This window comes from Elephas maximus, chromosome 9 (genome assembly GCF_024166365.1).
Source record: "Elephas maximus indicus isolate mEleMax1 chromosome 9, mEleMax1 primary haplotype, whole genome shotgun sequence".
NCBI lineage: Eukaryota > Metazoa > Chordata > Mammalia > Proboscidea > Elephantidae > Elephas > Elephas maximus.
In genome coordinates this window covers 111537609-111553059 of record NC_064827.1, presented here as the reverse complement: position 1 = coordinate 111553059, position 15451 = coordinate 111537609, and the positions used below count along the sequence as shown (strand labels likewise).

Sequence of the window (15451 nt, the reverse complement as noted above, 5' to 3'; positions counted from 1 at the left end):
GGCAGACCTCCCTGGGGGTTTGTTTGGAGAGTGACAGCTTCTCCCCCACCCAGACACTGTCATCTGCAAGCCTACTGTGAATTGTTACTGAAGGGCCCTGGGTGGAGTCTGTTCTCATAGCAAGCACTCTACCTGCCTCCTGCACACCCCATAGCTCAGGCCTCTGAAACCAACAGGACAAACCTCCCTGGGGTCAATTAGGGTTAGTCTGCCCCCACTTCCAGTTGGCACTGAGGACTGCTGACTGAGGCTGCCGTGTGTTAGGAAGCAGGAGTCTTGAGTACAGGTTGCACTCACACCCAACAATCTACCAGGGGGGCTCTGACAACGACAAGGCAGACCTCCATGGGAATCTGACCAGAGTGTGACACCTCCTTCACCACCCAGTAATTGTTGGTTGCTAGGCTGCTGCAAACTGCTACAGAAGGCCCCTGCATTGGAATCTGTTCCCATCACTCTACCTGCTTCCCTATACACCCCAAACCTCAGGCCTCTGAAATCAACAAGACAGACCTCCCTGGGCATCAGTTTGGGTCTGTCTACTGTGCCTTACAGTCATCACTGAAGACTGCTGACTGATGCTGCTGTATGCTAAGAAGGAGGCATCTTGAGTGGAGGCTACATCCACAGCCAGCATATTACAGGGATGGTTCTGATAGCAACAAGGCAGGCCTCCCTGGGAGAATGACTATCCCTCCCGAAACAGGGGAAAGTATGCTGATGCTTCCCCTGAATGCCAGCTCATATATAAGCAGCCACCACAGAGCAAGGAAGGAAAGCTTTGGCAAAACCGAAAGGCAACACCAAGCCCCAAAAGGGTTTTCCAACTAAAAACATGATTACAGAAACAGAGAAGGCAAGGGAGTAATATCTAGAAAGAGGGGACTGTGTCCCCTGTTGCACAGATTGATTAGTACATATCTCGCCTGAGAGGTGGTGCCCACTAGTGGACAAAATGACCACAGAATATTATCTGGTGTATCTGGGAGAGACTGAAAGTTGAAAAATGAGATCAGGAACTTTCAAATCCCAATTATCCAGGGAAGAAGAGGGAGCTATCACACAGAGGGAGAGGAAACAGAAAGCAAAGGCCAAAGGCTCTGCCACCTAAAAGCTTCTCGCAGAAAGCAGTGTGGGCAAAAACACCAAATGCTGGGGAAAACTGAGAAAGCTAACACCCTTGAAAATACCAGTGCATCAACAAAAAATCACAGGGCACACAAAGAACAGAGAAACAATGGCCGATCCAAATGAACACACCAAAGGGAGTGAAAGCACTTCTAACTCAAAAAACCAAACCCACTGTCATCAAGTCAATTTCAAATCATAGTGACACTATAGAACAGAGTAGAACTGCCCCATGGGGTTTCCAAGGAGCAGCTGGTGGATTCAAAACTGCTGACCTTTTGGTTAGCAGCCACGCTTTTAACCACTGTATCACCAGGGCTCTGAAAGCACATCTAGGGATGACCAAATAATGGAAAAATGGAAGAATATAATACAACAACTTTAAAGATAATTAAAGAATTAAGACAAACATAGACAAAGAGCTAAATGAAATAAGGAAGGTAATGCAAGAACAAAATGATGATCTAAAAAAGGGATACTGCAACTGAAAGGGACAATAACTGAAATAAGAAATACAATAGAAGGGCTTACCAACAGATTTAATCAGCAAATTACAGGATAAGATAGCTAAAATTACAGACGCTGAAGAGCAACAAGACCAGGGGCTCAAAAATGCTGAGTACTGTTTAATGGAATTGTGGGACAACAACAAAAGACCTCATATACACATCATGAGAATTCCAGAAGGAGATGAGAGAGAGGAAGAGAAAGAATATTTGAAGAAATAATGACAGAAAATTTCCCCAATCTAACAAAGCACATGAATCTACAAATCCAAGATGCTCCAAGAACCTCAAGCAGGATAACACAAACAGATCCACCCCAAGACACATCAGAGCGGGGATTTCAAAAAGTAAGGATAAAGAGAATCCTATAAGCAGTGATGGAGAACCAAATATCACATACAAGAGATCTTCAATAAGGCTACTAAGTGCCAATTTTTCCTCTGAAACATTGGAGGTCAGAAGGCAATGGAATGATATATTTAATGTGCTATAAGAAAAAATAAATAAATAAAACTGTCAACCAAGAATACTAAACCCAGCAAAACTGTACTTCAAGAATGAGGTTGAAATTAAAATTTCTCAGACAAACAGAAGCTAAGAGAGTTCATATCCACCAGACCAGCCCCACAAAAAATACTAATGAGAGTTCTGTAGATGGAAGGAAGGAGTCCTGGTGGTGTAGTGGTTAAGCTCCCAGCTGCTGAGAGGTCAGTGATTCGAACTCACCAGCCACTCCATGGGAGAAAGATGTGGCAGTCTGCTTCCACAAAGATTACAGCCTTCAAAACTATATGGGGCAGTTTTACTCTGTTCTATAAGGTCGCTATGAGTCAGAGATGACTTTACGGCTGTAGGTTTGGTTTTGTTTTGGTAGATGGAAGGGAAACTACACTAGAAAGTAACTCAAAGCTATACATAAAAAGAAAGATTACTAATAAAGGGAAATGAATGGACAAGAATAACGACTAGTAATAAGGTATTCACGCTTGATGATTCTAAATGTTTTGTACTTCATGTTTTTTAATAACAAATATATAAAAGGCAAAGATAAAATTATGTTACAGGACACATAAAATAATACAGATTTAGAATTTCTTGTATGTTACTGAAGTTAAGTTGGTACCAACTTACTCTAAAATGTTATTTAAAAAAAGTTATAAATACAAGCTCTTAAATGTAATGTTCATGTTAACCACTAACAAAATATTTTGAAAATAATAAAAAGGAAAGAAGGGAACCAAAAAGGCTCACTACGATAAATGAACAAAACACAAAAACAAGAAGTACTAAAGGACAAAGACAAAGAAGGCTTAAAACACACACACAACAACAACAAACAACAAAATGGCAGAAGTAAGTTACTGCTTACCAGTAACTACAGTTAATGTAAATGGACTAAATGCGCCAATCAAAAGGCAGGAAGTGACAGGATGGATAAACAAACATGATCCAACTATATGCTGTTTACAAGAGACCACTTTAAACCCAGACATATATAACTGGACTTAACAGACATATATAGAACACTCTATCCCCAAACAAAACAATATACATTCTATTCCAGTGCACATAGGTCATTCTCCAGAAGAGGCTACATTTTAGGTCACAAAGCAAGTCTTGATAAATTTAAAAACACTGAAGTCAGACAAAGTATTTTCTCTGACCACAAGAAAGTGAAGCTAGAAATCAATAACAGGGAAAATACAAACATATGGAAATTAAACAATGCACTATTAAACTAAATGGGTCAAGAGAGAAATCAAAAAGAGAAATTACAAATTTCTTACAGTCAAATGAAAATGAAAGCACAACATACCAACACTTATCCGATGCAGCGATGGCAGTGCTCAAAAGAAAATTTATAGCAATAAATGACTACACACACACAAAAAAAAAAAGATCTCAAATTAGCAGCCTAACTCGACAACACCAGGAACTAGAAAGAGAAGAGCAAAGTAAACGTAAATCTCCCAGAAGAAGGGAAATAACAAAGATCAGAGCAGAAATAAATAAAATCGAAAACAGAAAAACATCGAAGCAATTAAAACCATAAGCTGGTTCTTTAAAAAGGTCAATAAAATTGACAAACCTCTTGCTAGACTGACAAAGAAGAGAAAAGATACAAATAACCAAAATAAAAAGTGAAAAAAGGGACATTATAACTGACCCGATAGAAATGAAGAGAATTATGACAGAATATTATGGCAACAAACTATATAACCTAGATGAAATGGAAAAATTCTTAGAAGCACACAACCTACCCAAACTGACTCAAGAGGAAATAGACCCATAACAAGTGAAGAAATCAAATCAGTGATGAAAAACCTCCCAACAACAACAAAAAATCCTGGACCAGATGGCTTCACTGGGGAATTCTAGCGAACACTTAGAGAAGAACTGACACTAATACTATTTACACTCTTCCAAAAGATAGAGAAGTTATACTCCTTAATGCATTCTATTAAACAAACATAATCTCAATACCCAAACCAGACAAAGACACCACAAGGAAACTACAGGCCAATATCTCTTACGGATATACAGACAGATGCCGCTTAATGTCTGTTCGGGCAGCATCCTATTGCATATACATTTGTAGTCCCATAAGGTTATAACACAGTCCAGAAATTCCCATCGGAGAATGGGACGTAGCACAGGCACTTTGCATTGGATCTGTCTCTCACTAGCTCTCTGAATCCCACATGTGCCTGGGACCTGTGGCACCAGGGAGAGGGGATCTTAAAGCCCATTCACAGCTGCCTGTCCCACTGCACTCACCTTAGTCAGGGGCCGCGCAGACGCCACTGGAACTGCTGAGGAGGATGCCCTGAAGAAACAGCTGCCCCACTCAGCCCAGGTACCCTGTGTGTGACACCCGGACCTGAGGCCGCAGTTTCTCCCGAGGTAGAGGTCATCTAAGGGTCCGGGCTGCAGCAGTGGTGGGAGGAGAGCAGGAAAGGTAGCCTGGAGATGAGGTGGAGGCCAAGAAGGAAGCAGAAGAGGTGCAGGCAGGGTAAGGAGGGCTTAAAGCCCATTGGGGGGATGAAGAAGGCAGGCAAGGAGGAAGAAAGTCAAGAGAGCCAGCGGCCAAGTGCGCACCATGGCAGGAAGGGGCCAAGCATGGCTCTCAGAGACTAGACGGAAACCACACAGGACAGGCAGCAGTGGAGCCAAAGTTTTCACACAGTACCTTGGCATGGCGGTGACAGTGCAGGTCACAGGCCAGACTGGGGACTTTGCTGTGCACCTGTCTCCTGAACATAATATGGTGTTCACACAACGTCCAAATCACATAATGTACTATCTCACAGAACATATTGTGGACGCTAAGCAATTATCTGTAAACACAAAAATTCTCAACAAAATACTAGCAAACAGAATCCAACAGCATATTAAAAAGAGTCAAACACCATGAACAAGTGGGACTTATTCCAGCAATACAGGCATGGTTCAACATTAGAATATCAATCAACATAATGCAACATTAGAATATCAATCAACAATAATACACCACAAGAATACCAAAAGCAAACCTGTTGCCGTCGAGTCGATTCCGACTCCCGGCAACCCTACAGGACAGAGTAGAACTGCCCCACAGAGTTTCCAAGGAGCGCCTGGTGGATTTGAACTGCCAACCTTCTGGTTAGCAGCTGTAATGCTAACCATTATGCCACCAGGATTTCCCCACATGAATACAACAAAGGAAAAGAATGACATGATCACCTCTATGAATGCAGAAAAGCATTTTATAAAAATCCAACACCCTCTCTTGATGAAAACTAAAAAAGACTGGAATAGAAGGGAAATTCCTCAACATGATTCAGGGCATGTATGAAAAGCCAACAACCAACGTAACACCTAGTGGAGAAAGACTGAGAGCATTCTCCCTGGAATCGAGAACAAGACAAGAGCGCCTGCTCTCACCACTTATATTTAATATTCTATTAGAAGTCCTAGCCAGAGCAATAAGGCAAGAAAAAGAAATAAAAGATACCAACATTGGAAAAGAAGTAAAATTCTCTCTATTCCCAGATGATATGATCCTACGTAGAGAAAATCCTTTAAAAGTGAACAAAAAAAAGTCTAAAACTTGCACAGAAATTTAGCAAAGTTGCAAGGTACAAGGTCAACAAACAAAAATCAGTTTGGTTTCTATTCACCAGAAATGAAAAATCCAAAAGGGAAATTAGGGAAACTGTTCTATTTATAATAGCATCTAAGAGAACAAAATACCTAGGAATAAATCTAACCAGGGACATGAAGACTTACACAATGAAAACTATAAAACACTGCTAGAAGGGATTAAAGAAGACTTAAATAAGTAGAAAAATATTTCATGGACTGGAAGACTTAATATTATTAAGATGTCAATACTACCCAAAGTTATCTATACATTCAATGCAATTCCGGTCAAAATTTCAGCAGCCTTCTTTACAGAAATAGAAAAACCAATCCTCAACTTTATATGGAATGGCAAGAGGCCCTGAATAGTTAAAAAAACAATCTTGAAAGAGAAGAACAAAGTAGGAGGACTCACACTTCCTGATTTTAACACATACTATACTGCTACAGTAGAGCTCTGGTGGTGTGGTGGCTAAGAGCTTGGCTGCTAACCAAAAGGTCAGCAGTATTTGAATTCATCTGTCACTCCTTGGAAACCCTATGGGGCAGCTCTACTCCGTCCTACAGGGGCACTATCTGTTGGAATTGACTCAACAGCAAGGGTTTTGGGTTTCAGGACACGGCTACAATAATCAAAACAGCATGATACTGGTATAAAAACAGACACACAGACCAAAGGAATAGAATTGAGAGTCCAGAAATAAACCCACACTTCTATGATCAACTGATTTTTGTCAAGAGTGCTAAGTCCATTAGATGGGGAAAGAAGAATCTCTTCAATAAACGGTGCTAGGTAAACTGGATTTTCACAAGCAGAAAAATGAAACTGGATCCATGCCTCACACCATACGCAAAAACAAATCCAAAATAGATTAAGGACCTAAATGTACAGTCTAAATCCATAAAATTCTTAGAAGAACAAGCAGTGGCAATGCTATCAGGGTTAGCTTTCGACAATGGATTATCTAATACAATAACGAAAGCACAAACAGCAAAAGAAAAAATAAAAAGGGACCTCATAAAAATTAAAAACTTCTGTTAATTCAAAAGACTTTATCAAAAAAGTGAAAAGACAAGCTACCAACTAAGGAACACCTTCAGAAACCATATATCTGACAAGAATCTAATAACCAGAATATATATAAAACTTCAACAACTTAACAACAAAAACACAAATAACCCAATTATAGAATGGGCAAAGAACTTGAATAGACATTTCACCAAAGAGGACATTCAAATGGTCACCAGACACATGAAAAAATGCTCGGTGTCATTAGCCATCAGAGAGGTGAAAATCAAAACTACAATGAGATACTATTTCACTTCCACTAGGATGGCAGATCAAAAAAAAAAAACCCATAAAATAACAAATGTTGGGGAGGATGTAGGGAAACTGGAACCCTTACCCACTGCTGGTAGGAATACAGAATGATACAGCCATTGTGGAAAACAGTGTGGTGGTTCCTCAAAAAGCTAAAAATAGAACTACCAATGTTGTTGTTGTGTGCCATCAACTCAGTTCCAACTCATAGCAACCCTATGTACAACGGAATGAAACACTGCCTAGGCCTGCACCATCCTCACAATCGTTATGTTTCAGCCCACTGTTGCAGCCACTGCATTAATCCATCTCATTGAGGGTCTTCCTCTTTCTCACTGACCTTCTACTTTAGCAAGCATGATGTCTTTCTCCAGGTACTGGTCCCTCCTGATAACATGCCCAAAGTATGTGAGACGAAGTTCCATCATTCTTGCTTCTAAGGAGCGTTCTGGCTGTACTTCTCCCAAGACAGATCTGTTTGTTCTTCTGACAGTCCACGGTATATTCAATAGTCTTCACCAACACCATAGTTCAAAGGCATCAATTCTTCTTTGGTTTTCCTTATTCACGCTCCAGCTTTCACATGCATATGAGGTGACCGAAAACACCATGGCTTGGGTCGGGCGGACCTTAGGATATAGAATGTGTAGCTAACTGCCTCCATGAACAACTGCCTCCTTTGCCATGAGACCTGAAGAATGGGAAGGTGCCCAACTACCATTACTGAACATTTTGATCAAAGATTCCATAGAAGAATCCTGATCAAAAGGGAGAAAACAAAGAACAGAATTTCAAATTCTCATGGAGTCTAGACTTCCTGGAGCCATGGAGAATGGATAAACCCCTGAAACTACTGCCTTGAGATAATCTTTAAACCTTAAATCAAAAAATCACGATTCATCTTAAAACCATAGTCTAGCCTAAATACTTAAAAAGGTCTGCCTTGGGTATTATGCTCTTTTAAGAACTATCTATAATGGAGCCCTGGGCTGTGGTCAAGCTCTCAGCTGCTAACCAAATGACTGGTGGTTAAAATCCATCAGCTACTCCATGGGAGAAAGATGTGACTATCTCCTTCCGTAAAGATTATAGCCTTGGAAACCCTATGGAGCAGTTCTACCCCATCCCATAGGGTTGCTGTGAGTAATAACTGACTTGATGGCAATGGGTTTTTTTTTTTTTTTTTTTTTGCTTGTTTGTTTGTTTATATGCGATCAAATTGACAACAGCAACTAGAAAGGTTAGATAGGAACCCTAGGGGGCAGTGAGTTTATGTTAACGAGGGAGGAACAACTCAGAAAAGGAGGGTGAGCATGGTTGCACATAAGAACGTAATCAATGTCGCTAAATTGTACAAGTAGAAACTTTTGAATTTGTGTATGTTTTGATGTGTATAGTCTCAATAACAACAAAAAATAATAAAATTTAGAAAAAAATGACTTTTCCCCAAAATAATTCAAGTTTTGGCTTTAGCTGGCTGAGAAGTCACTGGTAAAACAATCTCACGGCCCTTCAATGTGACAGTAACAAATATCACTCTCTCTGCAGATCCCTTTCAACACTAATTTATCAAAGGAAATCAGAAGTCACAGGGATGTTATGCCCTCTAAGCCAGACTTATTAGGTCCAGAATAAGGGGTTTTCCTCCCCTTGGCAGGGATAAAACCACCGAATGAGGCGCTCAGAGGACTAGAACATGCCAGAAGACCCAGCCCCAAGTCCAGAGAAGACAGCAGAGACCTGCACCAGGTAAACGGGCTTTGGAAGGCAGGTTCTCAGAGGGCTTCCAAGCAGCCAGCTGAGGCACTCTGCAAGTCAGAGAAGATAGCGATGGGCAGCAGAAGGACCCTACAATGCATGGCCCCTCACTGAAGGTCACGTACCAGCCCCCTCCTCACCACCTCTACTGCATAAATGCCAACTTTCAAAAGAGCTGCCTGGGGCTGAGGTGAGGAATGAACATCTCCACACTGTTGACTAACACCAATGCCCCCCCAGGCACACAGCCAGCACACCTGGGGAGAAGCCCTCCTTCCTGTGCCCACCTGTCGCCTCCCCCAGACGCTGTACCCCAGCCAAGGGTGCAGGGCTATCCCTCACTGTTGGAGCTCTCCACCCTGATTTTGGGGGGCATTTCACCTCACAGTCTCCTGCTGCTCTGCCCAACCCTTGCCATTCATTCCCAAGCCCCCCTCACTGCCTGGACCCACCCAGGCTCAAACCTCCCCCGCAAGCCCTTCAATAGCTCTTCAGAGTCACACCTGCCAGCCAAGCACCACACTCAGCACTGGCTGCTCCCAATGTGAAAAGCCAGCTGGAGCCCCCCTTCTCCTGAGTTAATACCCCCTCCTCCTCCCACTCTACCATCTCCTCACTATGTGACCTTCAGAGGTTACTCCATCTCTCGCCGCCCTCAACAGTCACACAGGGACAGTTACACCATCGTGGCTTATGAGGAAGACACAGCAAGGATGGGAACAGGGGTCTCCCAGCCCATCCGGACACCCAGGGGGCACACAGGAGCAGACTCTTCCAAGCTGGCCCAGCTCCCCTCTCACGGAAAGCCCTCTCAGACTGTCCCAGGCAGAAAGGAGCTGGCCCTAAATCGTGTACGTCAGCCTGGGGTGAACACAACCTGGCACCCTCCTGTTGAGGGAGGCACAGGGGCTGGCTTGGGGCCCCCAGTAGCAGCCATGCAGGGAGCATCCCCAGGTGGACTGGAAGCCACCTCAGCCTTCCCACTCCCACCTAGAGTCAGGGAGCCAAAGGCCCTTGGACACAGGCCAGGCTCCGCCCCACGTACCAGGCTCTATGTCCCAGAAACAGAATCGCTTGCCTTTCCTTAAAGGGAGTGGGAATTAGCAGCCTCGGCAGTCACATGCTCCTGCAGTGCTTCAAAGAAATCAACAGGGCTCAGGCTACTGAGATCTAACTCAGATCCGGCCTGCTGCAGCGCCCCCACTCAGTCCTTCAGCCTTTGGATGCAACTCAGCAGTGGGAGCACCAGTGGAGCTCTGCACGTTGTACTGGGTCACTCTGGCAAGAGCGGGGGTGGGGGATGACACTCATGGCTCAGCTTCGGAATCAAGAATCGCCTTCTCCCCTGCAGTTGTTTCTCTCCTAGTCCTCTCTGCTCTCTGCCCTCTCATGCAGCTGTGATGCCCAGCTCACCCCAATGCTGTCCCCAGCATCCTCAGGACCCCAGAGCACAGCCCCCTGCCCCACTCACCTGCCTACCCTACACCACCAAGGCCACCCCTCAGCAGGTCCAGACTTGCAGGGTCATGAGGCAGGGGAGCTTCTCCTGTCCTCCTCCTGCCACCAGCACAGGGTGAGACCCACTGACCCCCATTATTAAGAGCCTGTGTTCCATGACAGAGCCACAGAGGCTCAGGCAGGGCAGCCTCTGAAGCTCTTTGTCTGGGGAGAAGAGCTAACAACAGGTTGACGCCCACCGCATCAGCCTGGCTTGTATATGTGCACGCACACGCACACACACACACAGATCCCACTGCAAGGTCGGAAAACACAGACACTGAATCCCACGTCCAAACCAAAAAGGCAGGCCACAGCATTATGCCCAGAGCCCTGGAGGCTAGCGTGCCGTGGCTTGCCAGGCCCCTGTCAGGTCTGGAAGGTCCAGCTAACTTTACAAGGCCCAGAGTAGGTTTACACCTCCACCACCTGGCCCTCTCACAAGGAGGCCACCCGTGTCTGACGATGGAGGGCCCACACAACATCCACTGTAATGGGTGCTGCCCAGGCTCCCAAAGCTGGCCAGAACAGCTCGGGTTACCATTTATATAATCTAGCCCTGCACCTGACACAGCCAACGTTGAGGGCAAGGTTATGAAAAATGCATGCCCAGAGCTTTTCCATCCAAAAAAAAAAAAAACCCACCATATGGTGAATGACTGGGTTCCAGGACCACTCACAGTCTATTTTGTGAAGGGGCCTTCAGGGCACCAGGAGGTCTGCCCAGGCACCCAGCGCTGGGGCCCCCCTCAGAGACCTCCCAGATCAGAAGAAGCCCCCTGCAGGCTTCCCAAGCTAGGGTACCTACACCTTGCAGGACCTAGGAAGATGCTAATTTAAAAGGCAGCTCAACGTTCCCAAACCACCCTGAAACTGCCTGGACCCCCAGCCTCCACTCTGGTGCAGCAGGGACACAGTCATCTAGACCACCTGGGACACAAAGCTCTAGACTAGGACCAAAAGGGAGCACCGACTGGCAGGCGTGAGGTGCTCTACTCACATCCTCCTGCAGGCCCCACACTGGGCAACACACTGCGACCCACCACACACCCACCCGGACGCCTCCCTTAGCCACCACGCGGAGGCAGCTCACAACTCCACCCGCGGGCAGACCCGAAATGGCCAAGCTGGCCACCCACACGCACCACAGCCACTGCCCTGATGCTCCCAACGCGCCTAAACAGGGCTCGGCGCTGAAAGAAGGACGCGCCCAAGGACGCACATGCCAGGACACGCGCTCCCCTCACCTGCAGCTCACACCAGGCGACCTCCACCCAGGTCTCCGTGTCCAGCCCTTTGTAGACCGTCTTGAAGGAGCCGCGGCCCAACTCTATGTCGAACTTGAGGAAGCGGCCGTCCAGTGAGGTGGCCACGGCCTTGAGGTCGTCCTCGTCGTCCTCCTCTTCCTCAGGCTCCTCTCTCCGAGCGCGCCCCGGATCCGGCTTCGCCTCGGCGGTGCCTGCCTCCTCCTTCCTCTCTGCCGCCACCGCCGCCTCCTCCGGAGGACTGCCGTCGGGGGCCGGCGCGGCGGGGGCGGTGGCGGGGTCCGGGACCGGACTAGGGCCCTGCGCGTCCGCAGCCTCGGAGACCGGGGGCACTGGGCCGCCGGGGGTAAGGCGCGGCGCTGCGGGCGCGGGGCGGCCGGCGCCCCGGGCGCGCTCGGCGATGAGGCGGCGCGTCTTGCACAGCAGCAGCACCCGGCGCTGCAGCGGTTGCGGGGGCTGCGCGCCCGGCGCCTCGGCTGTCTCCAGGCCCGGCGGCTCCTCCTGGTCCGACTCCACCACGCTGCGCCGCAGAAAGCGTTGGTGCACCGGCCGGGCCTCGCGAGCCCGCGGCGCCGCCGCCGGCTCCGCCATGCCCGCGGCCACCCCGGCGCCGCGCCGGGCCTCCATCAGCGCACCGGGGGCGTCTCGGCGGCCGCCATCGCCGTCCATTTCTGGGAACAAGGACAAACAGGCCCCGCGTGAGCTCGCGCTGGCCGCACCTGCCCGCAGCCGTGGGATGAAAGAGCACCCGGCCCGCCCGCCGGCCCGCAGTGGGGGGGACCCGGGCCCGGCCCGCGGTGTCCCTGGGGGACCCCGGGGGGGTTGCAGCCTGACGAGGAGGCCCGCTGGGGGGAGGGGGCCCGGCCTCGGGGAGGGGAGCCTAGCTCCGTCCGGTCCCGCACGGCCCGGCGGCGGTGGTTCCACAAAGAACACGGGGCCCAGCCGTGCAGGAAGGGTGCGGGGAGGGGGCTGCGGCGGCGCGGCGCGCACACAAAGGCGGCCGGGCGGGGGCGAGCCCGGCACTCACAGGGCGAGCGGGAGCCGTCCATGCTACGGCCGGGCCGGCGATGCCCTACGAGGCGACGCCGCGTCGCGGGGGTCGCGCTCCGGGTCCAGGGGTCGCTGCGCGCTCGGGCTCCTCCGGCTCCTCCTTTGGCGGCCCGCTGCGGGCGCCGCGCTCCCGCGTGCTTCGGCTCGGCTGCGGTCGGCTCCGCGTACCGCACCGGCTCCGACCCCTAGCAAGTCCGAAGGCGGGGCTTCCGCTCGCCCCGCCCCCGGCCGGCTCAACGAGGCGGGGCTGCCACGCCCACCTAGCTGCGGGCAGGCGCTGTCACCTGCGGGCCCAGGCCAGCGTTGGCTACAGCGGCAGCGCTGGCTCAGGCGGGCGGAAGGCCAGGGGGAATATGGGCGTCTGATCAAGTGGCGTGGCTTCACGAGGCCGCATAAACTCCACCAATGCCAGGACCTCAGCCTCCCGGGGTCCCCCCAATGAGAGCAACCGCGCACACACGTGGACACCAAGCTTTCTGGAGCTCTGGTGGGGCAGTGGTTAAGAGTTCAGCTGCCCACCGAAAGGTTGGCAGTTCGAATCCACCGGCCTCTCCTTGGAAACCTTATGGGGCAGTTCTACTCTGTCCTGTAGGGTCACCCTGAGTCGGAATCCACTCCACGGCAACGGGTTTGCTCCGGTGGCTCTTCCAGGTCGGAATTCGCGTTTTGACTCCGTTTGAGGCTCAGAGAGGGGAGATCACTTGATCAAGATCACACAGCCAGGAAGCGGTGGGCCTCCATGGGCGCCGATGGCGAATTTCCCCCAGGCACGGCACTGCGCTCCACCTCCCGCTGCCAGGGCGGGGTAGCCACTCTGGCTTCCCAAGCTGAGCAGGCCCGCAGCCCGCACGGGCCTCCTCATTCCAGGGCCCCCATCCCAGGTGGGCAGTGTCTCGCAAGGTACCTTGCGCAAGACTCTTGGCTGGAGGGCCTCATTTGTCCCAAGAGAAGGCAGCAGGCTCTCCGCTGCACCCTTTCCCACAGCCCTGTTCAGGGAGCAATGGCCTGACTGTACAGAATGGGCAATCTAGAATGTGGAGGCCCAGGGCTGGGGTGCCTCCACCCTCAGGAAGAAGGCCTGAGCACCCAGAGGCCCCAAGCACAGGCTAAGCCTGGCAAGGGGGTGGAGTGTCCTCTCCTCCATTCACTTCAGAAACAGTACCGCCCTGGGAGGCAATACTTGATCACCATGCTGCTTTAACAACTGAGAAAACTTCTCCAAAGGCAGAGGCAATCTGCTGTAAATCCCAGAGCTCCAAAGCTGGGGGAGAGCTGACATGCCTGTGGAGAGGTTTCCAGAAGCGCCTTGACCCACAGTGTTCTTCTTCTCCAACACCTGTCAGATTTGGCCTCTCCCAGGGAGCCTTCCCTGATGGGTGCCTCCCTGCCCACTCCTCTGGAATCCCACTGACAATCCCTCTCTGGGCGTCTGTGGACTTTATTAAATGAGGTGGTGTTGCTGGCTATTACTACTAATTTCTAAGCCCTACTCCATGTGAGGCACTAAACTAACACCTCACACTCACCAATCCCTCTGTGAAGTACAGCCATTGGCCCCTGTCTTAGTCATCTAGTGCTGCTATAGCAGAAATACCACAAGCAGATGACTGTAATGAAAAGAAATTTATTCTCTCACAGTCTAGGACGCTAGAAGCCTGAATTCAGGGTGCCAGCTCCAGAGGAAGGTTATCTCTGTCAGCTCTGGGGAAAGGTCCTTGTCATCAATCTTCCCCTGGTCTAGAAGCCTCTCAGTGCAGGGACCCTGGGTCCAAAGGATGCACTCCCCTCCTGGTTCTTCATTCTTGGTGGCATGAGGTCCCTTTCCTCTCTGCTTGATTCTCCTATATCTCGAGATTGACTCAAGATAAAACCTAAACCTGTAGATTGAGTCCTGCTTCAGTAACAAAACTGTTTCTAATCCTGCCTCATTAACATCATGTTGTCGTTGTTAGGTGCTGTCCTTCAGACTCAAAGCGACCCTATGCACAACAGAACAAAATACTGCCCAGTCCTGTGACATCCTGACAATTGTTATGCTTGAGCCCATTGTTGCAGCCACTGTGTCAATCCATCTAGTTAAGGGTCTTCCTCTTTTTAGCTGAAGCTTTTCTTCACCGAGGATGATGTCCCTCTCCATGGACCTCTTGATAACATGTCCAAAGTATGTGAGACAAAGTCTTGCCATTGTTGTTTCTAAGGAGCATTTTGGCTGTACTTCTTCCCAGACAGGTTTGTTCATTATTCTGGCAGTCCATGGTATATTCAACATTCTTTGACAACACCATAAATCAAAGGCATCAATCCTTCTTCAGTCTTCTTTATTTATTGTCCAGCTTTCACATGCATACCAGGCGATTTGAAAATGCCATGGCTTGAGTCAGGTGTATCTTAGTCCTTAAAATGACATCTTTACTTTTTTAATACTTTAAAGAGGTCTTTTCCAGCAGATTTGCCCAATACGTCTTTTGATTTTTTGGCTGCTGCTTCCATGGGCATTGATTGTGGATCCAAGTAAAATGAAATCCTTGACAACTTCGGTCTTTTCTCCGTTTATCATGATGTTGCTCATTGGTCCAGTTGTGAGGATTTTTGTTTTCTTTATGTTGATGTGTAATCCATACTGAAGGCTGTAGTCTTTGATCTTCATCAGTAAGTGCTTCAAGTCCTCTTCACCTAGCAAGAGAGGTTGTGTCATCTGCATATTGCCGGTTGTTAATGAGTCTTCCTCCAATCCTGATGCCATGTTCTTCTTCATGTAGTTCTGCTTGTCTGATTCTTTGCTCAGCATACAGATTGAATAAGTG

The 15451-nt window shown here is 48.6% G+C and overlaps 1 protein-coding gene across 5 annotated transcripts in view; it reads right to left on the bottom strand.

The window, feature by feature from the left end:
* The window catches only part of WNK2 (WNK lysine deficient protein kinase 2), a 189601-nt gene extending 176767 nt beyond the window's left edge, over positions 1 to 12834 (bottom strand). For all 5 annotated transcript variants that reach the window (XR_007518624.1, XM_049895554.1, XM_049895551.1 and 2 more), the window contains exons 1-2: positions 12625 to 12834; positions 11580 to 12268 (exon numbers count right to left, since the gene is read on the bottom strand). Coding sequence is in view for 4 of the 5 variants with exons in the window: in XM_049895554.1 (XP_049751511.1) it covers positions 11580 to 12266 (687 nt within the window). In the remaining variant the exon portion in view is untranslated. The remainder of the gene's footprint in view (positions 1 to 11579; positions 12269 to 12624) is intronic.
* Between the last annotated feature and the right edge of the window lie 2617 nt (positions 12835 to 15451).